Source organism: Ailuropoda melanoleuca, chromosome X (genome assembly GCF_002007445.2).
Source record: "Ailuropoda melanoleuca isolate Jingjing chromosome X, ASM200744v2, whole genome shotgun sequence".
Taxonomy (NCBI): domain Eukaryota; kingdom Metazoa; phylum Chordata; class Mammalia; order Carnivora; family Ursidae; genus Ailuropoda; species Ailuropoda melanoleuca.
The window spans coordinates 45,494,803-45,521,389 of record NC_048238.1 but is presented as its reverse complement, the minus strand read 5'-3'; the positions used below and the strand labels follow the sequence as shown (position 1 = coordinate 45,521,389).

At 41.2% G+C, this 26,587-nt stretch overlaps 1 protein-coding gene across 2 annotated transcripts; it reads left to right on the top strand.

Annotated features, from left to right (window-relative positions):
* The first annotated feature begins 1,116 nt into the window (after positions 1–1,116).
* ALAS2 (5'-aminolevulinate synthase 2) lies at positions 1,117–26,550 on the top strand. Of its 2 annotated transcripts, XM_034648859.1 has the most exons (11): positions 1,117–1,262; positions 6,248–6,443; positions 7,108–7,230; positions 8,075–8,185; positions 10,902–11,124; positions 11,668–11,852; positions 17,513–17,692; positions 20,182–20,346; positions 20,907–21,175; positions 22,335–22,497; positions 26,256–26,550. In XM_034648859.1, the coding sequence occupies exons 2-11, from the start codon at positions 6,263–6,265 to the stop codon at positions 26,417–26,419; spliced, it is 1,764 nt and encodes a 587-aa protein (XP_034504750.1). In that variant the 5' UTR covers positions 1,117–1,262; positions 6,248–6,262; the 3' UTR covers positions 26,420–26,550. The 2 variants fall into 2 exon arrangements, with proteins under 2 accessions (XP_034504750.1, XP_034504751.1); XM_034648860.1 differs by lacking the exon at positions 8,075–8,185.
* The last annotated feature ends 37 nt before the right edge of the window (positions 26,551–26,587 follow it).

The window sequence follows — 26,587 nt, the reverse complement described above, 5'->3', positions numbered from 1 at the left end:
ATTTGAAGTGGAACATGCACCCCAATGTTTATAGCAGCAATGCCCACAATAGCCAAACAACGGAAAGAGCCAAATGTCCATTGCCAGGTGAATGGATAAATAAGAGGTGGAATATATCTACAATGGAATATTACTCAGCCATCAAAAGGAATGAAATCTTGCCATTTGCAATGACGTACATGGAACTTGAGTGTTTTATGCTAAGCAAACAGAGAAAAACAAATACAATATGATTTCACTGATATGTGGAATTTAAGAAACAAAACAGATTAATGTAGGAGAAAGGAAGGAAGATAAAATAAAAACAGAAAAAAAAAGCCATAACAGACTCTTAACTCTAGGAAACAAACTGAGGGTTGGCTGGAGGGGAGGTGGGTGGGGGAATAGGGTAATTGGGTGATGAGCATTATGGAGGGCACTTGTAATGAGCACTGGGTGTTATATGCAACTGATGAATCACTAAATTCTACCCCTGGAACTCATAATACACTTTGTTAATTAAATTGAATTTAAATAGAAAAAAAATTTTTTAAAGAATGTGAGTTCTGAAGAGTGTAATTTCCACAACCAGACTGGTTTACAGTGGGGCTCTGTACTTACCTAGCTGGGTAATTATCAGTTAGTTACTTCACCTCCCCAAGCCTCAGTTTCTTCATCTGTAACATGAAGATAATAGCACCTATCTCATAAGGTCCTTATTGGAATGGGCTAAATTAATCCCTGTAAGGCACTTAATGAAAGGTCTGTGCATAGTAATCAGTCAACATTGGCTGTTACTTCTTTGAATCAGGCACTGTGCAATTTTTTTTCCATAGATGATGTTTTTAAATTGTTACAATGGCCTGAATGTAGTCTAAGGAAGCTGCCTGTTTGAGGCCATTCCCACTTGTGCTACAGTTCTTCTGAGTTTTATTGTCCTCCTTTCATATTGTGGAAACCAAGAGTCAGAGAGGTGGTTTTGCTCAAGATGCCCTAGCTATATATAGATTATCTGATTCCAAAACCCAGCAAGTTCATTTTACTACTCCAAAGGGAGAAGAGAAAGAAAATAGGGGAAAGGCAGTGGTAAATGATGGGGTTGGGTGACAGGGGACTACACTGGGTTTTATCTCTAGCAAAAGCCTGAGATACCTTTGGGGCCAATGCAGAGCCTGGCCAGCAGGAGAGAAGGGTGGAGCTGAGACATGGGGGAAGGGATAAATGCCAGGTCCTGACCCACAGCACCCACCCGTCGTTCGTTCGTCCTCAGTGCAGGGCAACAGGTAAGAGTTGCTTTCAGCCTGGGTGTGCTCTTTCTGGTCTGCTGCCCACCTCAAGGCTGCACATTGTCTCTGGACTGACTAGATATGACCTTGTTCCTTAGAATCTGTCTCTCTGTCATTTTCTCTCTTATCCCCTCTTATATCTTTTTTGGCTTTCCCTGTTTTTGGCTTTCCTTTGTCTTGCCCCCTAACCCCCATTTACTCTCCCTTGTTAGTTTTCAGGATCATTCACTTCAGTTCATCTCTCTCTGACCTCTAGCTTTCTTTTATTTTTCCTCTGCCTGAGTTCAGTCTGCATACTCTTCTCTCAATCTTTTTCTTTCTTCTACCCTGCATCTTTCAGTCTCTTTCTGTCTCTATTCCTTTCCTTCTCTGTCTCCCAGAAAGTTGTTTTGGTATTTATTCCAGTAATTCCTCCATTCCTCCCTCACTTTGACTCTTTCTCTCTGCTCAGCAGAGGGCAGAGCTCAGTAGGTCAGTGCCTAGGGGGTCAGAGGTAGGGAGAGAAAATCAAGGGAATGTGGGGATGGTGGGAATGATGAATCGGGTAGAGAGAGATTTGAAGGACTTGAGTTGATTAGCATAAATAAGGAGAGAAAGTGGAAGAGGAATTTTGCATTACTAAAAGGGCCCTATGCTGAAAGTGAATAAATTTGTATTCTCACCCTAATTCACTGTGAGACCTAGGCAAGACATTCACTCTGAAAAAAAAAGGGGCTTGTCCTATAACCTCCACAGTCTCTTCTAATTTTGAATTTGTGGTCTTCTAAAATTTTGTTTCTAAAAATTTCTGGTTCTATGATTCCAAGTATCTAAAATTCTCTGACTCTTCTATGATGGTGAGAGGATGCTAGAAGGGGGAGTAAGGCTTGATACACCCAGTTCCTGAAGAAAAGTGATCACCTCCCCTCCAGACCTGATTTTTGCAAAGCAGGCCATGAAGGGGAGAGAGGGAGCAAGGGATGTGGCCATGAGTGGTTTCTGGCTCTCTGCTGGAGTAGTGTTGTGGTTGGCCCTTCTGATCTCTGGGACTACAGATTGGCTACTGACATGAAAGAGGATTTTAAGGTTCAGGGAACACCTTTGAGTAATTATCTGTCATTTGGGCTGAAATTTCACCATTATATATTTGGCTGAAAGCATTGTTTTATGAAAATCCTTAGCAAAGATTGACACACAACGGGTGCATAAGTTGTTACATGGAATGAATGAATGAATGAATGAATGTTCACCCATGCCTGAAATTCCATTTCAGTTAGAAATCTGTTCCTTTGGTAAAGACATTTGTCCCAGTCCAAAATCAAATGTCCCAGAAAGGGGCCTGCTACTGCAGCAGAGGAGATTAATGTCTGGAGTCAGGTTCTCAGTCAAGAAAATATGTAGTAATATTTGAATCATAGATCCATAGTGGTTAAGTTAGCAGGCTCTGAAGCCAGATTGCCTAGGTTTGAATCCTGCTTCTCTAACTTACTAGCTCTGTGACCTGGATAAGCTACTTAATCTTTGCGGGACTCAGTTTCCTTAGGTTTGAAATAAAGTTGATATTAGTGTCTACCTTACAGAGTTGTTGTGAGAATTAAATAAGTCAATGTATGTGAAGCATTTACAACAGTGTTTGACACAGTGAGTACTCTGTGAGTGTTTGACTATTAGAACCAAATAAAATCTATGAAGTTATCTAGTCTAATGCCTGTGGAGAAACTGAGGCCCACAGTGGGAAAGTACAGAGCCCAAGTTCACATAGTAAGTTTTAATAGGATAAGGATAAAAATTAGGATTGAGACAAGAATCAGTTTTAAGTACTAGTCTGGTGTACAGACTAGTGAAGGTACATTCCTTGGATGTACCTTCACTTTCTCTACATAGAAAATATAGAAAATAGAAATAATAGCTAACATTGTTTTCAGTATTTAAGATAGGCACTCTTTTATATACTTTGAATAGATTATTTTACTGAATCTTCACAGCATCCCTGTGAAGTAGCTTGTCTTTGTTATTATCTACATTTTACAGATATAAGATATAGAGAAGAGATACAAGTTCTAAGGTCCCAGAGCTAGAGACCGGTGGAGCCAGGATTCAAAAATGTCTGGCTCCAGAGGCTGTGCTCTTAATACCCTAAATCGCCTAAAATACTTTCTTGATTCAATTTTACTCACTCCAATCTCACTACTATAGGTAGTGAGATGGAATGGAAACAGAGCTGTAGGTAAATAGACTGCAAAACTATGGATCATAAAGGTGGGGAGGCAGAGTGGGGCTGGGCAAATTTGAGGAAAGAGTATCAGAACAGAGAAATTGGAAATGAAGTTTGAAAGAACTTGATATTTTAACAAATTTCAAGATGTAGTTATATTTTTCCAGGTCCCTGAGAATATCATGGCCAAAAGTCCCTTAGAGATGATGAGTGTATTGAACTACACATGGCGGGGGGATATGCCTTAAACCACCATCATCCCAATGCAGGACTGGACTCTGCTTCCAATCTTGGGGGCTTTCCTTCCCATTACATATCCCAATGTTGTTGTCATTATTGTTGCCAAGTGCTGATGTTGTGGAAGGGAGTTTTCAGGAGCCTGGAACCTAGACATCTTCTTTGCCTGCCTTTCCCTGGATCATCCACCCATCCTTACCACATATTGCCAGAGTCATCTCCAGCCAGATGCTCAGACATGATTCTAGAAAGGAGCTCTCCTTCTCCCCCACACCCTGGTCTCAGTTTAGGGCGTGGTCAGACCCCAGTGGTGATAAATACTGGGAGCTTTATCTGTGGTCTGCAGACTCAGCCCTAAGTGCTTTGGCCTTTGGAGGCAGGCAGGGGAAGGGAAACTGATATCTCCACATGTGATGTAGGCATTGGATCCAATTCATTACTTACCATATGAAGTAGGCATAAATACCTTACATCTGGCAGCTGATGAAAGCTAAGACCCAGAGAGGGGAAGTAGCTTTCCAAGAACATCCAACAGGTAGTTGGGAAGCTGAAATTGAAGTAAGGAAAGCTAACACTTACTGAAAACTTGCCATGCACCACGCATTGTCTTAAAGGCTTAAACATGAGTTTCACTTAGTTTTTTCAATACCCCTTGGCCTCTCCCAATTTCAAGGTCCACGCACCCTGCCTCACATACTGACCTATGTTCCTATGACAGCCTGTGAATGTTGGAGGGAGAATGCTCTTGGATAAACAAGGAAAACAGATTTATGAATTAGGGGGAGGGGTGTTGCTCTGTAACAAATGAAGGGGGTTGCCATATGAGGACAGTGCCATGAGTCCTCCTGTTCACTTTTCCCTTACAATATAAAGTCCTGTATACTAGAGGTGCTGCTAGATTCTACTCAGTAGCTCTCCTGGTGGTGCCAGGGCCTTAGTCTTCCCACACTCCCCCATATGTCTCCTATTGTCCTGTCCCATATTTTGTCTCACCCTCAGATGTTGGATCTCAGTTTGCCATTTTCCTTTTAATCTATTCCTCCTTCTTGTTCTTTGTCTTTCCCTTTGTATCTCTTCGCCCTCCCTCATCCCAACTCTCAACACAACTTAACAACCTCTCCATCTCTATTCTTTGATCTTGTCTCTATTCCCTTCTCTCTGTTGCTCAGTCTCTCTCTCATCTCCCTCACTAGGGCCAATCTCCTCTTACCCTAACCCTTCTGTGTTGCTCTCCCCCACCCCCATTATCTCTGGCAGCATTTATCCTTTATCTTTGTGCCTGACTGACTCTCTGCTCCTGCTGGATTCCCTTCTCTCCTGCACTCAGTTTTCTGAGTCTTTGTATATTCCTGTATGTTCCTTGATCTCTCCTCACGTCCATTTTGTGTCCCTCTGTCTGTCTCTGCCTCTACCTCTGCTCTGTCACTCAATCTCTCTCTCTCATCTAGGTCTCTTTCCTTATCCTTTTGTAGTTCCCACCATATTTTTTTCCTGTTTTTCTGATCAGTCTTCCTGTCCCTGTTCATATCATGAGCCTATCCCCTTTCCCTATGTTATTGATCTCTTTCTCTCCCACAATTTCTGTTCTTCTAATTTTACCACTACCTCTGTACCTTTGTTCTCTCTCACTTTCCTCCTTTTATCTTTCCCAATTTCTCTTTTCTTCTGACTCTTTCCCTACCCTTCCTTTCTTTCTTTTACTTCAGTCCCTATTCATTCATTAATTTACTCCCAAATTCAACACATATTTATTGAATGCTTATTATGGCTATTTGTTATCTTTTTTTCTGATCTTCATTCTGTCCCTTCTCTTCTGTCTTATCTTCTGCCTCTTTCATTAGTGTATCAACTTGTTTCCCAGACCCCTTGGGGCTTGTTTTCATCCCCTTTAACTGTCCTTTTCTAAAATACAGGGGCAAGTTCAAAGGCAGCAAAATACCAGTCTGATGGCAGGCACATGGCCTGTATGGCCTAGGGCCTGCCCTTTTGTCCTATTCCTTGAATCTACTTAAGCTGGTACCTGTGGCCTCAAACTCCTTTACCCTCTCTTGTTGGGCCTGCTCAGTAAACACTCTAAGCCAAGCCTCAGGATCCCTGGCCAATGGCATCCATCTGCATTAGCAGGTTGAATATTAACTTGACTGAGGCTAATATTCTTAGAAAGACTTTTAGCCTTAAGTGTTATAAAGAGTTGGTGGGTTATCAGCTCTCATCCTGCCACATACAATCACATTTCAGTAATCCTCACCATCACAGAAGGGGTCAGTGGCAGAGTCTGAATCAGAATTTAGGCTTTCCAACCTTCAGTTGGAACACTTTCCTTTACCCCATTGTCTAATGGTCATTGTCTCATTTCTTCCTCCCTGATCCCCTATTGGTACATTTTGACATTGGGAAAAGTTCTTATTGTGGAAGGACAATAAGGGCATCTCTGGAGAGGGCAGTGTACATTGGGTGGAAAGCTAAAGGCAAAGGATCAAACACAAAAATGACCCTTGGCTTTTGGCCATGCCTTCATGATGGACTCTCATCTCTTCCACATCTTGTTCAGGACTTCGGGCTCAAGATGGTAGCAGCAGCCATGTTGCTACAGTGCTGTCCAGTGCTTGCCCGGGGCCACATAGGCCTCCTGGGCAAAATGATTAAGACTCACCAGGTCCTGTTTGGTATTGGACGCTGTCCTATCCTGGCCACCCAAGGACCAAATTGTTCTCAAATCCACCTTAAGGCAACCAAGGCTGGAGGAGGTAAGAAGAAGTTTCTGGCAAATGGGGTAGAATGTCTGGGTCCTGGAGACAAAGTTCCAAGTCATACTGGCCATCATTGCCTAATAAATGAGAAGGTTCATGTGAAAAGCATCAAGGCTAAATGAGCTGGCCCCAAAACACACCTGGGTTCTGACTTCTGCCAATATCTCTCAATAGTCTCACTCTCATGCCCTTCACACTCTATATACTCCAGTCATGCTGATACTACTTAAAATTGCCTGGATCAACTCTATTGTCTCAAACTTCTGTGTCTTTGTTCCTGTCAAATGACCCTCACCCATACCCTTTATCAGAGTCTCTCATACTTCCCATGTGACACTTAACTTGGTCATCTTCTCTTCTGTGAAGCTTGTTTAAACCTCCAGCCTGTCCAATTCCAATTCTGGGTCATGTCCCCTCCCTCTTTTAGACTTCCATAGCCCATGTCCTCCCTCTCATTCCAGCACTGTTCATAATGTGTCTTCAGTGTATACCATTTCTGCCAGCCTAGAAGCTCTCCTAGCACAGGACCAGACTCATCCATTTCTGTATCTCTACCATAGCCTGAGATAGAACTTTGGGATACAGTAGGTCTTAGTAATGGTTGTTAAACTAAACTTATGGCTAGAAATGCACTGCCACTCACTCTCTTACCTTTGCATAGACTCTCAATCTTGGGCCAAGAGCCACTGTCCATTTATGCTGTCAGAACTCCAGGATGGGAAGAGCAAGATCGTGCAGAAGGCAGCTCCAGAAGTCCAAGAGGATGTGAAGACTTTCAAGACAGGTTGGAGTCAAGTGCCACCTCATCCAGGCTCTACTCCTAATGCTTGAATTCACTTCATTACAGTTCTGATCTAGGCTAATTCTAGGTCAGCTAGTATACATCCCATGATGGCAAGTCCAGTCTTTTCCAAAGGGACCATGGTAGGCAATAGATTAGACAGCGCACTGAGATCTACCCTCCCCAACACACATACATGCATAGACTCTTGTAACTTTAAGCCATTAGTCTAAAATGAGCCCTCTAGAGTTCTGCCTCCTCTCTCCCAAGTGGCTAAATGGATCCTAACGGTTTAGGCTCCCACATTTAAGCAATACCACTCTATAACAATCTGGATTTGCATGAAAGAGTAAGTGTTGAAAGCAGGTACATCTTTTAGAAGCATATGAAGCTCCAGGTCAACTCAATTGGTGCAGACTATTCAAGATAATCACACTTGAAATATGGCCACACTGTTGACATTTTTCATAGGCCCTTTTGGTATATCATTAAAGGTAAAAATTTCAAAATTGAATTTTAATGACATTCAGAAAAGAAGAGTAAGGTACACTGCCCTGCATTTACCTCCCAAGTACAAGATTCAGGGTGGCTGCCCCAGTTACTTTACTCAAGGGAAAACTCTAATGGGGGAAAATGTAACATCTTATGGAATGTCTCCAGACACAGAAGTTTCCACTTGTGGAGATGAGTAGGGGCTCACTTCACAGAATATCTCTTCCCTCTGTGCAGGCTTCTCTACTTCACAAACTTGAATTTTCATGTTGTATTGAGTTTAAAGAGGACAGCACATACTTCCTTTTTTTTTTCTCCCCTCTCTTTATGACCAATGAATCTCACACTCTGTCAGACACGCCCAGATCCCTGGCCTCAACCAGCCTGAGAAAGCCATTCTCCAATCCCCAGGAGCCAGAGCTAATTTCAGAGAAGGTCACACAACTGGTTCAGAACAACATGGTTGGTGAGTTTGTTGAAGTGGAAATAAAAGGGGGTAGGAAAGTGGAAGGAGTGCTGAAGGGGCTTCTGAAACAGTAGAGGAAATGGCAAAGAAGTGCTTTGGAACCAAAGGGAGTCAGGATTTAAATTTTAATGCTGGCACTTGCTGGATCAGTGTGCTTTGGCAAGTAAGTCACTTCCCTTTAGTGAGCTTGTAATGCTTGCCTCAACAAGTTATCATAAGGAAGAAATAAAATTAGATTTATGGAAGTGCTTCTAGCTGTTTTGAGGTCTCATTAAATACTAGGTTTATTCCTATTATTTCTTCTCCATGCTTCCCTCAAAAACTCATCCTTTACAGACAGACTTTTCCCCTTTCTTGTGTGTGTTTATATTCATTTTTCATAATGGAATTTGGCTTTTTTCTAATATAAGAGGAAGATGATTCATTGTAAAGTATTTTTCAACAGATATAGGAAAATATAAAGAAGGAAATTTAAATCACTCAGAGTTCCACCATCCACCACTAACTTGTTATATTTTCTTCCAGATATTTTTCCATAACTAAGCACAAACACACACACACACACACACACACACACGCATACACACACCTCCTAGGGTTCCCTCCACACACGTTTTTATTAGAACTGTGATTTTATTCCACTGCTTTTGTTATCTTGCTTTGTTTACCTAAAAATATATCATGGGCATCATTTCATGTCCCTAAGCATAGAGATACATAATAATTATTAATGGTTGAAGTTTGTTCTGTAGCATGGATGCAACATCATTCAGTTAATCAAGCATCATTCAAATTAATTCAGGTTATTATTTTCAATTTTTCTGTGCTTTATTCTGGTTTACAGTCTATGTTGGTTTTACATACATATAAATGTACTCAAAGATAACATATAGTATTATCTTAGACCCAGTATGGATATACTAGAGATTATTTACATATTCCCCCATTGGGTTGCTTACAAATTTTCCTATTACAAACAGTGGTGCAACAAACAACTTTGAATGTACCTCTTCATGCACATAGGTCAGTTTTTTTTCCCTCTAGGATAGCATTAAGAGGTGCAAATTCTTAGGGTGTTAGGGTTGTGTACATTTTCAATATTAATAAATATTGCCAATTAGCCCTCCAAAGTGGTGTACCAGTTATCAAAGAGAGTATCTGTATTCTCACACCCTCTCTAGCACTTGATATTATCAAACTTTTAAATATTTATCAGTATTGGTGAAAATTTTTATTTTGCAGTTTGGTTTTCCTTGATTAAGCATCTTCTACAATTACTGAATTTTCTGTTTATATTCTTTGCCCATTTTGCTACTTGGTTGAAAAGTTTTCTTAGTAAGTTTTCAGAGTGTTTTGTTGTTGTTGTTGTTGTTTTTTAGAGGGAGAACCGGGGGGCAGAAGGAGAGGGAGAATCTTAAGCAGGCTCCACACCCAGTGTGGAGCCTGATTCAGGGCTCAATCTCACAACCCTGAGATCATGACCTGAGCCAAAATCAAGAGTCAGACATTACTTGACTGAGCCACCCAGGCACCCCAATTCTTTTTTAAAAAATAAGTTCTGGATATCAATCATTTTTTTTCTTTTTTTTAAATATTTTTTTATTATGTCAGTCACCATACAGTACAACCCTAGTTTTTGATGTAAAGTTCCATGATTCATTACTTGCGTATAACACCCAGTGCACCATGCAGTACTGCTGCAAATACTTCTCTAGGTATGCCAGTATTTGCATTTAAAAACTCTTGATACATATTTTCAAACATCCCTGCAGCAAAGATGTTACCAGCTTACATCCCTACCACATAAGTTGCCATCTGCAACGATCATGATTTCTGTCTCATGTATAGAGTTCTAGAGTTTAACAAGTCCTTTGGCATATATTATTTCAATTTATCCTGAAAATAGTATTTCTCCATTTTGTAGTAAATAGCAGTTTTAAAAGTAAACTCTAGGTCGCTTACTTGTAGGTCACTTATTTGCTGCATAACCTTGGTCAAGTTACCTAACCTATGTCTCCATTCCTCATCTGTAAAATGGAGATATTAATACTTTCCATTTAGGGCTATTGTGAGGAATACAAGAAATAATATTTATAAAGTTCATAAGAGAAGGCATTACATGTAATAGGCATTCATTAAATATTGGTTATAATAATTAAATATTAGCTACTACTACTAATATAATTGTAATAATAGTACTATGTACCAAACATTAGTTTGGCTGTATGACATTCTGTTTGTCATCAAATGCTCACAATTATCCAAGAAGTTATTATTAGCCCCATTCTACAGATGAGGAAATTAAAAACTAAGAGAAAGGACTCATTACTCGCTCAATGTCACATAACTAGGAAGTGGCAGAGAAATAACTAGAAACCAGATCTGTTGATACTCTTTCCACTGAAACTAGAAGTAGTGATTTCAGCAAGAAGGCCACCACAATAACCTTAGAAAAAGAGAGGAGTCCACGCCAGGGGTAGGAAGCCTGAGTGAATGTATGAATAATTTACTGAGTGAATGAGCAAGTTGAGAAAGCAAAACGATTGAATGAAGTAGTGGAGAGTTACTGTGGCTCAGTAAGTTAATGACTGATCAAATAAATGAATAAATGGAAAGAGAACCGGAGAACTCAAAATCAACAGCATGGGTAAAATATGGACTAATCAGGAAGTTATTTAAAAATGAATTCTTTTCATCTCCATCTCTACTTCTGCAGGAAACCATGTTTTTGGTTATGACCAGTTTTTCAGGCATAAGATCATGGAGAAGAAACAGGACCACACTTACCGTGTGTTCAAGACCGTAAACCGCTGGGCTGATGCATACCCCTTTGCCCAACACTTCTCTGAGGCATCTATGGCCTCAAAGGATGTGTCTGTCTGGTGCAGTAATGACTACCTAGGCATGAGCCGGCACCCACGGGTTTTGCAAGCTACAAAGTGAGTAGTAAGATCTAGGGCATGAGCTGTGGGGACACATACAGAGAAGAATCCACACATGGAAGGGAAAGGCAGAGCTTACAGTAGAAACCTGAGTTCCACCTACCACCCCTTTTGTCCATGGTCTTTTAGCATGTCTAATCCTCAGATATGAACCATGTCAGTCAACAAACCATGATTTCCAAACTCTTGATTGTTCAGTTCTATGGAAAAGATGGAAGACCAAGCAAGGCCCACTTTCCATGAGCTTTTACTATGGCTACAGAATGAGTATTGCCAGAGATACTGTGTGACCTCCTGTAGAAGGTCTTCCAAGATGTTCAAATTCAACCTAGTTTTTCCCTCCATTCCTGAGAGCCATCAGCCTGAGGAGGAGGACCCATGTATCCTCATTGTCTCCATCCTGCCCTCTACTTGATTATACATGACACAGCTGATATAGGATTACTAAGTCAACACTGACCTCCATCAGTGAAGAGAAACCTGCCCAGTTCCTCAATGCCTGACAAGGGTTTTTCCCTCTCCTTGTTTTCTCCTGGCCAGGGAGACCCTGCAGCGTCATGGAGTTGGAGCTGGTGGTACCCGCAACATTTCAGGTACCAGTAAGTTTCATGTGGAGCTGGAGCAGGAGCTGGCTGAGCTGCACCAAAAAGATGCAGCCCTGCTCTTCTCTTCCTGCTTTGTGGCCAATGACTCTACTCTCTTCACACTAGCAAAGATCCTGCCAGGTAAGCCTGGGACCTGAGTTCTGTTCAGGGTTGGTATCTTGCACTACAGCATGCAGTCTTACTGTCTTCATCACCTTTTCCCTCTATTCTGAGTTCACTCACTGCCATTGCCCTTCCGTCTTACCCACTTTATGTATCCTCAACACTGGATGACTATATCCCTCTCATTTCTCCCTTCTTCAGTTAGGCTGAAGAATACTACTGAGGAGCATTGCCCAACCTCACAGAAGGGTAACACCATACATTTATCACCCTCCCCCCAACTCAGCTGGGCTCCTAACACCCATAAATAGCTCTTTTATGTCCCTATACTAGCTTTTTTATTTATTTATTTATTTTTAAAAGATTTTATTTACTTATTTGACAGAGAGAGACAGCCAACAAGAGAGGGAACACAAGCAGGGGGAGTGGGAGAGGAAGAAGCAGGCTCCCAGCAAAGGAGCCTGATGTGGGGCTTGATCCCAGAATGCTGGGATCACACCCTGAGCCAAAGGCAGATGCCCAACAACTGCGCCACCCAGGCGCCCCAATATACTAGCTTTTTAAAAAAACATTCTTCTCTTTTAGAACTTGTGACTACCTCCTCCTTCACTCTTATCAAATAACATCACATCTCATATCACAAAGAAAACAGAAGCCACCAGACAGAAACTCTTTTAATTTAAAGCCATCAAATCTATAAACTTACCTGATTTTTCTTTTTTAATAATATTTTTTATTATATTATGTTAGTCACCATACAGTACATCCCTAGTTTTAGATGTAAAGTTCCATGATTCATTACTTGCGTATAACACCCAGTGCACCATGCAATATGTACCCTCCTTAATACCCATCACTGGCCTATCCCAATCCCCCACCCCCCTCCCCTCTGATGCCCTCAGTTTGTTTCCCAGAGTCCATAGTCTCTCATGGTTCATTCCCCCTTCTCTACCCCCCCTTCCTTCTTCCCTTTCTTCTCCTACTGATCTTCCTACTTCTTATATTCCATAAATGAGTCTACCCTTTTTTCATTCTTTCCTTTTACAATTTGAAGACACACCTATTCTGCCTAAAGCCAATCATTTCATTGTATAGAGGATCCCATCTGGACCTGATCTTCCCAATCTCCCACTCTCTAGCTAATAATGTCCTCAACTCATATGCCTGTTGTCATTCCATCACATCCCCAGTGATGATGAATATAACTCTCCACCTTCTCCACGTCAATCTTAGGTGCACATAATTACTCAGGTGGGAGCCACTAAAAATTCATGGTCCCCAACCTTTACCAGGTCCTCTATGCTGTCTAGCAAGCCTGTTCCCAAGGCCAGCCTTCCAAATCTCCAGGGCAGTTTTGCAACCCCCCATTCTTCTCAGCTTTCCCACTTCCACCTCACCCTCAACCACAGCAGATAACTTCACCTCCTTCCTCACTGAAAATAGAAGTCCTCAAGTAATGTCCTCAACTCCTTGGCACAAACTACCTACAAACTCACAAACACCCCCACATGTTCTTTCCTCCCTTTTTCTATCCTGTCACAATGAAAGAGGTACCCTTTTTCTTGTTGACTAATCCTTTTGCTGGTGCTCTGTGTCTCATTCCCCTCTACTTCCTCAGGAACCTTGATCTATCACTTCCTTCTCTCCTTCTTGTATCTTCAGCCTCTCCTCTTTAGACATGCTAAAGTCTCTTTCATCTAAAAAAAAATGTCCTCTCAACACTCTCTAGCTACTGCCCTATCTCTCTCCTTCCTATAATGGACAAACTGCTTGACAGAAGTCTCCACACTTGCTATCTACTTCCTTACTTCCTATTGACACTTCATGACACTGTAAACATCCCCACTGCTTCTCAGAAACTTTTTCTGAGAGCACACATAACCCCAACTAAATCCAAACTCTTTGGGAAGTTTTTTCAGTGAACATCCTCCTCAACCACTGGAATTAAACTGTTTTCCATTCCTACTGCCACCATCCCAGCCTAGACAAACATCATTTTCTTTTTTTTTTTTTAAGATTTTATTTCCTTACTTGAGAGAGTGAGCAAGCAAGAGAGAACACAAGCAGGAAGGGGCAGAAAGAGGGAGAAGCAGGCTCCCCACTGAGCAGGGAGTCTGATATGGGGCTCAGTCTTGGGACTCCAGGATCATGACCTGAGCTGAAGGCAGGCAGACACTTAACCAACTGAGCCACCCAGGCACCCCCAACATCATTTTCTTGATTTCACTTTTGCCCTCCTATATTCTGTTCTTCCCAACAGTCAGAATAATATTTTTTTTAAATGCAAACCCCCTTAGGACTAAACCCAACTTTTTATCATGGCTTCTAAAGACCTCAATAATCTAGCTCCTAGCTACTTCCTTGGTCTCATCTTTGATACCCATCCTCTCACTCTTTCATTCAGTAATATATTCAATTGCTCACTTATAAATCAGTAATTTGTTTATCCATCCACTCATTCAAGAAATGTTTACTGTGTACTTAGACCTATACTGGGTACCAGAGACAGAAAGATAAAATATGTGATTCCTTTCAGTTTTGTTGATTATTCCCTTCACTGTGCAGAATATTTTATTTTGATGAAGTCCCAATAATTATTTTTGCTTTTGTTTCCCTTGCCTCAGGAGACATATCTAATAAGAAGTTGCTATACCCAATGTCAAAGAGGTTACTGCCTATGTACTTCTCTAGGATTTTCATGGCTTCAGGTCTCACATTTAGGTCTTTAATCCATTTTGAATTTATTTTTGTGTTTAGTGTAAGAAAATGGTTCAGTTCAGTCTTTTGCATGTTGCTGTCCAGTTTTCCTAACACCATTAGTTTAAGAGTCTGTTTTCCCCCCTAGGATATTCTTTCCTGCTTTGTTGAAGATTAATTGACCGTACAGTTCTGGGATCATTTCTGGGTTTTCTCTTCGGTTCCATTGATCTATGTGTCTATTTTTGTTCCTGTGCCATACTGTTTTGATCACTACAGCTTTGTAATCTAACTTGAAGTCCAAAATTGTAACGCCTCCAGCTTTGATTTTTCAAGGTTGCTTTTGCTATTCAAGGTCTTTTGTGGTTCCATACACATTTGAGGATTGTTTGTTCTAGCTCTGTGAAAAATGCTGTTGATATTTTGATAGGGATGCAATGAATGTGTAGATTGCTTTGGGTAGTATAAACATCTTAACAATATTTGTTATTCCAATGCTTGGGCATGGAATGTCTTTCCATTTCTTTGTGTCATCTTCAATTTCTTTCATCAGTGTTTTATAGTTTTCAGAGTATAGGTCTTTCACCTCTTTGGTTAGGTTTATTCCTAGGTATTTTATTATTTTTGGTGCAATTGTGCCCATTTTTTTATTGTTTCTGGTACAATTATAAATGAGATTGATTCCTTAATTTCTCTTTCTGCTGCTTCATTATTAGTGTATAGAAATGCAACAGATTTCTGTACGTTTATTTGTGTCCTGTGGCTTTACCAAATTCACTTATCAGTTCTAGCAATTTTTGGGTGGAGTTCTTTGGGTTTTCTATATAGAACATCATGCCATGAGCAAATCATGGAAATTTCACTTCTTCCTTGCCAATTTGGATGCCTTTTATTTCTTTTTGTTGTTTCATTGCTGTGGCTAGGGCTTCCAGTACTTCCAGGACTTCCAGTACCAACAACAGTGGCGAGAGTGGACATCCCTGTCTTGTTCCTGACCATACAGGAAAAGCTCTCAGTTTTTCCCCATTGAGGATGATATTGCCTGTGGGTTATTCATACATGGCCTTTATTATGTTGAGATATGTTCCCTCTAAGCCTACTTTGTTGATGGTTTTTATCATGAATGGATGTTGTACTTTGTCAAATGCTTTTTCTGTATCTATTGAAATGATCACTTTGTTCTTATCCTTTCTTTTATTAATGTGGTGTATCACATTGATTGATTCGTGAATACTGAACCACCCTTGCAAACCAGGAATAAATTCCACTTGATCGTGGTGAATGTTTTTTTTTTTTAAATATATTGTTGGATTTGGTTTGCTGATATTTTATTGAGAATTTTTCCTTCTATGTTCATCAGGGATATTGGCCTGTAGTTGTCTTTTCTAGTGGAGTCTTTATCTGGTTTTGGTATCAGGGTAATTCTGGTCTCATAGAATGAATTTGGAAGTTTTCCTTCCTTTTCAATTTTTTGGAATAGTTTGAGAAGAGTAAGTATTAACTCTTCTTTAAATGTTTGGTAGAATTTGACTATGAAGCCATCTGGCACTGGGCCTTTGTTTGTTGGGAGTTCTTTTATTACTGATTCGATTTCTTTGCTGGTTATTGGTCTGTTCAAGTTTTCTATTTCTTCCTGTTTCAGTGTTGGTATTTTATAATCAACAAAAGTAAAAGGCAATCTATGAAATGGAGAAGATATTTGCAAATGACATAGCTGATAAAGGGTTAGTATCCAAAATATATAAAGAACTTATAAAACTCAACACCCAAAAAACTAATCATCCAATTTAAAAATGGGAGGAAGACATGAATAGGCATTTTTCCAAAGAAGACATACAGATGACCAACAGACACATGAAAAGGTGCTCAACATCACTGATCATCAAGGAAATACAAATCAAAAGTACAAATAACATCTTTCATTAACATATAAGTGTTTGTAAACTTATGTGTAGAAGCAGAAGGGAATAGCTGTGTGTTTAACTCAATGAAACTACACTGTCTATAATGCATCTTTCAAGGAACATCTTCTTTCACTAAGATATAAGTGTTTGTAAAGGTATTTGTAGAAGCATATGGGAATAACCATATGCTTAACTCATTGGAACTACACTGTGTATAATGCATCCTTCAAATAACATCTTCTTTCATTAACAACAACCAAAATGTGTGATTTATGCTCTCAAGAAACTCCCAGTCTACTTTCCTTCTTGGCAGGTCCTCTAGGAAGTCATGCCTGATTTCCTCAGTTAGAAGTGATAACTCATTCTAATGAAAGGCCACAATTCCTTGATGTCAGTGTAATTTGGGGGGAGCCAAGAATCAATTCCCTCCACCAATTTCCCACCTCCACCTGCTCTCCCATATTTGTTCAGTGAAAAGCCCTGCATTCCTCAGGCCCTAGAGAAAGGTCCTCTCCTCTGTAGACCTTAGATTCCTCACTTATAATAGTTAAGGAGCTGGACTCCATGTTCACTCTGACATGCCATGAGCTTATGATTCAAATGGAAATTTTGTTAAGTATCCATCCTGTAACTATAAGAAGAGAGATGCTACCTGGAAGAGCTGGGATTTCATCTAGACCAGGAAGATTCTATTATCAAAGTCAACAAATCCAGTTCCATTCCCTGGGATAAACTCTTTCCAAGGCTTGATCTTATGTATCTGGGAGTAGGAACCTAGACCCTGTCCTTAAGAAACTCTAGAGCTTCTTGGGAATTTAAGTTTCCTCCACCCCAAGATAGTCAGTGCCAGATCAGGCTTAGAAATGACTGAAGGGAAGGGTGTAGGGGTCAGAATTTCAGGGCAGGGGAGTTCTTTCAAGGGAGGAAGAGGTGTCACAAAAGATTCCAGAGGAGAGGGAAGCAGACAGGGTCTTCAAAGGGAGGGACAGCTGGCTCTCTGGCCCTGTCAGGTCAGCCCTGAGGTTGAAGTGGAAATACTGGAACAGAAGCTTAAGGAATATGCATCTGGTTCTTCAGGGTGTGAGATTTACTCAGATGCAGGCAATCATGCTTCAATGATCCAAGGTATTCGCAACAGTGGAGCAGCCAAGTTTGTCTTCAGGCACAATGACCCTGACCACCTGAAGAAACTTCTAAAGGAGTCCAACCCTAAGACACCCAAAATTGTGGCCTTTGAGACTGTTCACTCTATGGATGGTATGTATATCATAAAAACCATGATAACAATGATAATAGCTGACAATGTATAGAATTTGTTTATATGCCAAGCAAAATTATTAGTATTTTACACATATTAATTCACTTAATCTTCACAATAATTCTATGAAGCAGGTACTATTATTATTTCTATTTATTTACATGAGGAAACTGAGACATAAACAAGTAAAGTAACTTGCCCAAGATCATACAGCCAGTAAATGCCAAAGGCAGCTATTATACTGATCTTACAGGTTAAGAAACTGAAGTTCAAAGACAGCACCCAACTTGTCTTGGTTGGCTCAGTAAATTGGTGCCAAAGTATTTGTACCCTAGAACATCTGATTCCAATTCCTTCACATAACACTCCCTTCATTAGAAATGATGTACAAATCAATCATTCTAGTGTCTGGTTTCTGGAATGAAAAATTTTACAAATCTTTGGCTGGGAGTTTTTTTCAGGGTCCAGTATGAAGCACTGGAATCAAAACATGTTTTCAAGTGAGACAGACCTGGGTTCAAATCCTACCTCTGGCACTTACTTGCTCTATGATCTTGGGTAACTCTTCAACTCCTTGAGCTTCAGTTTTCCCCAACATAAAATATCTGGTTTTAAGAATTAGAGACAATGGAAGTCATTCCATCTATTATGATCTAAGTAAAAGTAAATGAACTTTATCCTCCTACCTCTTTTCTTTCCCCAACTGAAACAATGCCCAAATCATTCTATTGCTACCCCTCTTGAGCAGAAATCATGTGCTTTAGGCATCACCTTGTGGATTTATTAAAGAAAGAGGTCCTCGCTTCATTTCAATTTGTTGTTTTTCCAACCGAAACAAAGAAGAGTCCATAGTATTAACTGATTCGGCTAACATAGATGCCATCAGCATCATGTAACTGTGATCCACAGGCTGTGGAACCAGACTATCCATGTTCAGATCCCAACATGACAGCTTACTAGCTTGGACAAGTTTCTTAATTGCTCTGTGTCTCAGTTCCTTTATTTATAAAATGAAGGCTATAATAGAGTAGCTGTGAGAGTTTAGTTTATAAATGTGAAGAATGTACTGTTGTGCCCACTCCCACATTTATACAACTAGCAATAAAGTAAAACTATCTCATGATTATATTTCTACTGCTGAGACTATTCTAATTCATTATGTCTTTAGTGGAAATCATGTTGTGATCATTTTACTTCCTTACATTTATAAATTACTGGCTCCTTATTTTGTTGGTAGACACTACTTAAACTATCAATTCTAGGGTTAAATTTCTTCCATTGAAATGATGCTTGAGCCATCTCTTTGTCTCAAGCTCCACCTCTAGTGATTTTCTCCCCTCATGTTGTCCTGAGTTGCTCACATTCTTTGATCCTGGTTTGGAGCCCCTGTTTCTACCTGAAGAACTTTATTCTGTATTCCAACTCCCTGCACCTCACCATTTTCCAGATGGGGAATGACAGAAGGTATGAGTTCTTGTATATGCAGAGTGGCCATAAAGTCTATATGAGATTCACAGCCATTCGAAGACCTTATAGACAATTATCAGCATAGAAGACATCTAGAATAACATAGGAAAATCGTAAATCTGTGTGAAAAATGGTGAGGAGTGAACAGATTACTTCTAATTCTCTTTCATTCTATAGACTGAACCTGAGTCTGTGGGAGGGTTCCCTCAGAGATGAGAGAGAAATGCACTCCCACAGAGACACAGAAAAGACAGAGACAGAGGCACAAAGAAACTCAGAAAGAGACACGAATGTACAGGGAAAGTAAGTCTGAAGCAGAGAGATAGAGGTAGACAGAAAGGGACACAAACAGTGAGAAAGAGAAGTGATGGATGGAGGGGAGGAAGGGAGGGAAGGAGAGAGAAAAAAGAGGAGAAGGAAAAACAAAAGCAGAGACAGAAAAATGGAGACATAGAAATAATGATGGAAATAGCTATGAAAAAAAGAGATAGTGACAGAAATCCAGAAAGATAGAAACAGGGAGGACCAGTGCAGTAAAAAGACATTGACAAGGCTTCTAAAAGCATCTGCCTGAGGGGATGAGTTGGGTCTGAAATCAGGACGGCATTAACCTGGAGCAAAAAGTTGCTTTTTTGAATTTATTAAAACAAAGGGATCATATGGGCCAGTGCCAACCCTAAGTGGAAGTACACAGACCTGGGGAGGGGGGGAAACAAAGAGAGGCTGGGACATGGCTTAAACAAGAAGACAGATATTGTCAGAAGTAAAAGTAGGAAAACAGAGAGGCAAGCCTTGATTACAAAATAGAGAAAATACACACACACACACACACACACACCCCTTGAGTGGGCATGAGGTGGAGGCAGTCAACACATTTAAGGAGGTTTGAAATAGTCCCAACTGAGTGTGCACACCCTCACCCTTTTCCAACCCAAAGCAGTTATGGGTCACAAATTCCACACTGGAGGTGGGGCTGGGGAAGGGTTGTGATCTCCTACCTCTATTCCTTGGCTTTTCTCAGGTGCCATCTGTCCCCTTGAAGAGTTGTGTGATGTGGCCCACCAGTATGGGGCTTTGACCTTCGTGGATGAGGTTCACGCTGTAGGACTATATGGGTCCCGGGGTGCTGGGATTGGGGAGCGTGATGGAATTATGCACAAGATTGACATTGTCTCTGGAACTCTTGGTGAGTGCCTTGGGATGCCCTTATATATAATCCAGAAAGGAGGCCCCTTCAAGACCCTTTCCTTCCCCCTCCCCAAAGCTGTAGAAGTTATTTGGGTAGAATTCATAGCCTCAGGCTATGGAATTCCTGGATTCCCTTCTTCCACTCCTACCCCACAGCAGAGTTGCTGAGAAAGTCTGAAGGACTTTTTGAGAAGAACCTTAAGCAGGGCCAAATAGCCAGGCTCAAGTCAGTACATGGAGAGTTGTGGTTTTAAATTGCTCCCCCACTCCATCCCCAAGCTTCATCTTAGTTCCACTTTTGGGCCTAACCAGCTAAAGGTCCCCACCCAGCTACTGCCTATCTAGTCACTGCACCTGGCAAGCCTTGAAGTCCTATCTCAAAGCAGCAGAATTATCAGCTGTCTGTCTTGACATGGACAAGAGAGATAAGCAGAGGCCTGGGAAAGGAGTCTGGAGCTCCAGCTTCTGGTACACATTCTTGTGTTATCTGGACATGATCCTGTTCCTCTAAAGACTAATTATGATCTCTGTGCTTATCCTCCCCCTCCTTGTCTCCAGGCAAGGCCTTTGGCTGTGTGGGCGGCTACATCGCCAGCACCCGTGACTTGGTGGACATGGTGCGCTCCTATGCTGCCGGCTTCATCTTTACCACATCACTGCCTCCCATGGTGCTCTCTGGGGCTTTGGAATCTGTGCGGCTACTCAAGGCAGAGGAGGGCCAAGCCCTGAGGCGAGCCCACCAGCGCAATGTCAAGCACATGCGCCAGCTACTAATGGACAGGGGCCTTCCTGTCATCCCCTGCCCCAGCCACATCATCCCCATCCGGGTGAGAGCCCCACACTGACCATTGCCCTACCCACTTATCTCTTCTGGGAGCCTTTCCACACCAGCAAACCAACACCTGCTCCTCTTACCAATCCTTTACTTTCCTGTTAACTACCCTCCTTATTTCAAGCTATGTTACCCTTTTGGAAAATTGTCAGCCATTCTGGATTTTAGTCACCTCTTCTTGCACTAGCTATTATCTCACAATTATTAGGCTGTCCTGACCCTCACAATATTGGGTACCCATGACCTATAATTCAGTGTTTTTGGAACTGTGGATCAAGACCATTAGTGGGTCACAAAATCAGTTTAGTAGGTTATGACTAGTATTACAAATTTTTTAAAAATAGAAAAAAATTTTTTTAAAAATAGAAATGAAAATGTTGGAATACATCACACATGGAGAAGGTTATCATTTTGTGGGAAATGTTTCAGTTTCTATACATGTGTATATGCACACATGTGTATATGTGTATGTATAATACAATCATGGTGTGAAACTTCTCTTAGTAAGAATTGAAGTAAAAAAAATTGAAGTCAGAAAATAGAAAGTCAAACACCATGGCTCAAAGTGCTATTTTGGATTTCCAACCATGTTGATTTACTGCCTTTAAAATGAACTGCTACTTCTTTTTAAAATAACGTCTATTTGTGTGTGTATGTCAGGGTGTGGTAAGGACACTTTTTTCTGTGACTGCTTTATGGATGAGAAAGAAATAGTCACTGCTTGGGCTAAGCCAATATTCCTTTTTGGGAATATTGGGGAAATTGGGAAAGACTATTTTTGAAATATTTGGTTTTTTTTTTTAATTAAGCCAACGACAGCACCCCAGAGGTAGCTTGGAAGGTTCATCTTCTCACCCAGAACGATCCCAAATTAATATAGTCTTTAGGTAAAACCAGTGTGCTTGCTCTGCAAACAGCTTCAGGACAAGGTACCTAGCACCACCTCCATCCCAAGCCCTTCAAATTTAATTGCTGCCTCTGAGCAACTCCTTGATAGAAATTCTGAAGCTGCCACTAAGCCCCTTATGAAAAACAAAAAAATCTGTCCCAAATTCAATGATGTTTGTTGGTCTGGTTCCCTCCACCTGCTTAATGGAACTAGTGATAATGGGGCCAGGGTAGCAGATACTGACAGGCATTTCTCCTGAGCCCAGGTGGGTGATGCAGCACTGAACAGCAAGATCTGTGATCTCCTGCTCTCCAAGCATGGTATCTATGTGCAGGCCATCAACTACCCAACTGTCCCCCGGGGTGAAGAGCTGCTGCGTCTGGCACCCTCTCCCCACCACAGTCCTCAGATGATGGAAGACTTTGTGCGTAAGTCCTCAATATGGGTGTCTATAGCACTCTCTTTCCCTTCAGCCCCAGGATCTGAAGAAGTTAAGGGAATGAATGCCATTCAGTTTAAAAGTATATTTCTAGAACATCTATTGTGTGCCAGACCCTATACTTGGGTAATAAATGGATGAGAAACAGTCCCTAGACTCATAGGGCTCCAGTTCAGGTAAGCCATAGCAAACACAATGACTTTAAGAGGCCATCAAATTTCAACAAGGACAGTGCATCAGAGTTGTGGGAGCAGAGAGGAGAGGCCTGACCCAACATGCAGGAGGTGACACCTGAGCTGAGTTTTATAAGGTGAGTGGTATTGGACCAAGAAGAGAAAGAGAGGGTGGAAGTGGTATTTCTTGCAGAAGGAAGAGCATAGAGAAAGGCAAAGAGAATGGTGTGAAGCTGTTTGAGTTATCAAGAACAATAAGCAGGTGTTACTGAAATGTAGGTTAGTAGGAATGGAGTGGAAGAAAGGAGTGCCAATCTATGAGTCTACAAAGACAACACAAGACAGGGACTGGATTGAGAGGTTTGTAGAGCTACTGAATAGCCTGGGTTTTATCCTAAATGGTGCCGTTTAGTCAATTCACCTAAAATTTACTGGATTCCCGTTGGATGCAGTTGTTAGCAGAGGTCCTGGGATAGAGCAGGTGTTCATTCCAAGTCTGCTGGACAAAAGACACAGGCAGTTGACAGTCTAAAAAGGAGACAGACATAGACATAGACAGTACTGGTCCAGTATGACGAGCTTCAGTGTTCTGGGAGCTGGAGGAAGAGTGATCACCAATGGCTAGAGGAAGCAGGAAGCAGGAAGTTAGGAAGGCTTTGTGGGTGAGGAAGTCCTTGTGCTGTACCTTGAAGTACATGTGGTATAGTGCAAAGACATTCCAGAATAAGGAAATTCCATGAGCAAGGACCTAGAGACAGGAAAACAGAAGAAATGCATTGGCAACAGTGATTCTGTTTGTCTGGAGTATAGGTAGTATGAGACTTCAAGGAAGACAAGATAGGTAGGTGCCATTCATTCAAAAACATCAAATAATGCTAGCCAACATCTATTAAATACTTAACATGTACCAAGCACTGTTCCAAACTCTTTGCATGTATTAACTCATCTAATACTCATGAGGCTGAGATACTATTATTAACATTTCTCTTTTATATATGTGAAAAACTGAGGCACAAAAATATATAGTAACTGGTCCAAGGTCACACAGCGACTGGATTTGAACTGAGGAGTCTGCCTCTGCCTCCACAGTCATAACCACTAGGTCTACTGCCTGAGCTGATGATCCAGACTCCTGGACCTTTTGCTCAGTCCTCTAAGTTGCTCTGGGCTTCAATTATAGAGCCCTCCGTATTCTTGGTTCTCTGAGTGTCCATTTATGTTGACCTTTTGCAGGAAAGAGAAATGAGAGGCATTTACCATGACTCCACCAGTCCTTTAACCCTAGTCAACCCATCTTGAAATCCTGCAAATGGTTTCTACAGTCTCTCTCAAATCTGTTCTTTTTTCTATTGCCAGTTTTGGAATACATGTCAATGTGATTTCTTCCTAATTTTCCTGCTTCTCTCTTGATCTCTTCTAATCTCTTGTCCATAGTGACCATCAGAGGGATTTTTCTAAACATCTGACTATGTATGTCCCTTGCTTAAACCTCTTCGTGTTTCCTATCCGTCTAGACTACAGCAGTGGTCTCCAATGTGAGGTATGCAAGATGACCCATAGGGTGAGGGGGGTTATTAGAATTTTGTGTTTCCTTTTTAAATCTTAAATAGGAAATTAGGCATTACTGATATTGATCTTTAACATTTAGACTGACAATGATACACGTATCCATATATAAAAAAACATACATAGATTTGTGGCATGTGCTAAAATGTTTATACTGATAAAATGTATGGTCCAAAATTTGGAGATCACTGGCCTGTAGAACAGTTGAAGCTCCCTGGCATGGCATTCCATGCCTTAAACATGGTGATCTCTGTGCCTTCACCTCTTTTCCACATTCATTTTATTTTTCCAGCTACACCGAGGACTTGTAACTCCCTTACTTTGCTCTACTTTCTTACCTTTGGTACTTTGCTAATAATGCTCCCTTTTTATTGGAATGCCCTCCCTCATTCCTTCCTCTGGCTTACTTCCTTTATCTTCTAGACTTAGTCATCCTTTCATTCATTCTTTCAACAAATATTTATTGAGTATCTACTGTTTGCTAGACACTGTTCTAGGAGCTGGGGATCCAGTAGTAAACAAAACAGACACAAAATCACTATTCTTCTGGAGCTTACAATCTAGTGGAAGGAGAGAGCCAAAAAAATAAGCAATGCATATAGCATGATAGTTTTCAGTGTTATGGAAAAAACTGAGCAGGATAAGGGAACAGGAAGTGTTGGTGTAGAGGGGCTGGTTTGGAGGAGGGTTGTACCATTGAGTGTTAAGGGTAGAGATCATTGTGGTGACACTTGAGCAAAGCTATGAAAGAAGTGAAGGAGTTAGATGGGCAGATAGCAAAGGGAAGGTCATCCTAGGCAGAGGGAATAGACTAAGGCAGGGAAGACCCTATTAAAGGAGTATTCTTCTATACTTGAGAAACAATAAGGAGATGAGTGTGGATGGAGTGGTGTAAGCAAGAGGCAAAGAGAAAACTGAACAGTGAGGGGAATGTGAGGCCAGACTGTAAGGATTTTGACTTTAACTCTGAAACAGTCTTTTGAGGGCTTTGAGCAGAGGAGTGACACAGTTGACTCAGGTTTTAACAGAACTGGTCCAACTTCTCGTGAATAGACAGAAAAAGGAGAATGAGTGGAAGCAGAGATCCATTTGGGGGCTACTATAATAACCCAAGTAAGAGAGGATAGTCACTCAGACCTGATGATGGCATTAGAGGTGATGAGAAGTGCTCTAAATTTTGAAGGTAAAGTCAATGGTTACTTGCTGACAGATGGGATGTGTGGTGAGAGAGAAAGAGAAAAATAAAGAATGGCTCTAAAATTTTTGAACTGAACAACCAGAACTGACATCAACTGAGAGATGGGTAAGGCTAAAAGTAGAGCGCAGACTAGGTGGAACGTTGGGAGATCAGTAGTTCAGCTGTGCTCATGTGAAATTAGAGATGCTGATTAGACATCCAGGTGGAAATAGAGAAAGGCAGTTGGACATACAAGTCTAGAATTCAGAAGAGGGGTCTGCGCTAAGATGAAAAGTTCAGAATCATCAGCATATAAATGGTGTTTAAAGCAATAAGACTAAACAAGATCTCCCAGGGAGTAAACATAAAAACAAAGTCAAGGACAGAGCCCTGCCACACACTTGAGGCACTTCCAACAATGGGGTCAGGTTCTCTCCTCTGGGTTCCCACCCACTCCAGAATAACCCCCGCCCAACTCCCAGGTCACAAATGATGACACTGTATGGTTACTGTCACTGTTATCTTCATTAGGCTCACTTTACTGATGATGGATTCACTTCTTGGGTCACAGCACATCCTGTACTTAGGAAGTGGTCCACGCCAGGCTAGTACAGCTTTAAATTACATCAAATGAGTGCTTCCCAATTGCACCAATACACAAATGGTAACATTCATAGCACACAATGGAGGAAACAGGAATTAATTCTGGTTCCAAGATATCATAGAGGCTTGAAGGGATGGATCATTACCTTGGTACATCTGTATTGTGACACAGGGATTAAGATCTAGTCTAACCAATTCTTTCCTTCTCCACCCCCTACCACCTTTTAGAGAAGCTGCTGGTAGCCTGGACTGAGGTGGGGCTGCCCCTCCAGGATGTGTCTATGGCTGCCTGCAATTTCTGTCATCGGCCTGTGCACTTTGAGCTCATGAGTGAGTGGGAACGTTCCTACTTTGGGAACATGGGGCCCCAGTATGTCACCACCTATGCCTGAGAAGCCAGCTGCCTCAAAGCCCCACCCCATCTGTACTTCACATGGGACTGAGCCTCTACCTGTCCTCTGCTTTGTTGTGTGCCTCTAGCTAACTTCAGTCTGAAAATAAAGAACAAACTGCAGCATTTGTAGCCCTTTGTTAGAAAGGAAAGAGCATTATATCTGACT

Bases quoted from the DNA above. Each gene is read 5' to 3' on its own strand.
- ALAS2 (XM_034648859.1), top strand. From the start codon at position 6,263: ATGGTAGCAGCAGCCATGTTGCTACAGTGCTGTCCAGTGCTTGCCCGG. The intron at 6,444-7,107 runs GTAAGAAGAAGT...ACCTTTGCATAG, and splicing joins GGCAACCAAGGCTGGAGGAG to ACTCTCAATCTTGGGCCAAG. The intron at 11,853-17,512 runs GTAAGCCTGGGA...CTGGTTCTTCAG, and splicing joins ACTAGCAAAGATCCTGCCAG to GGTGTGAGATTTACTCAGAT.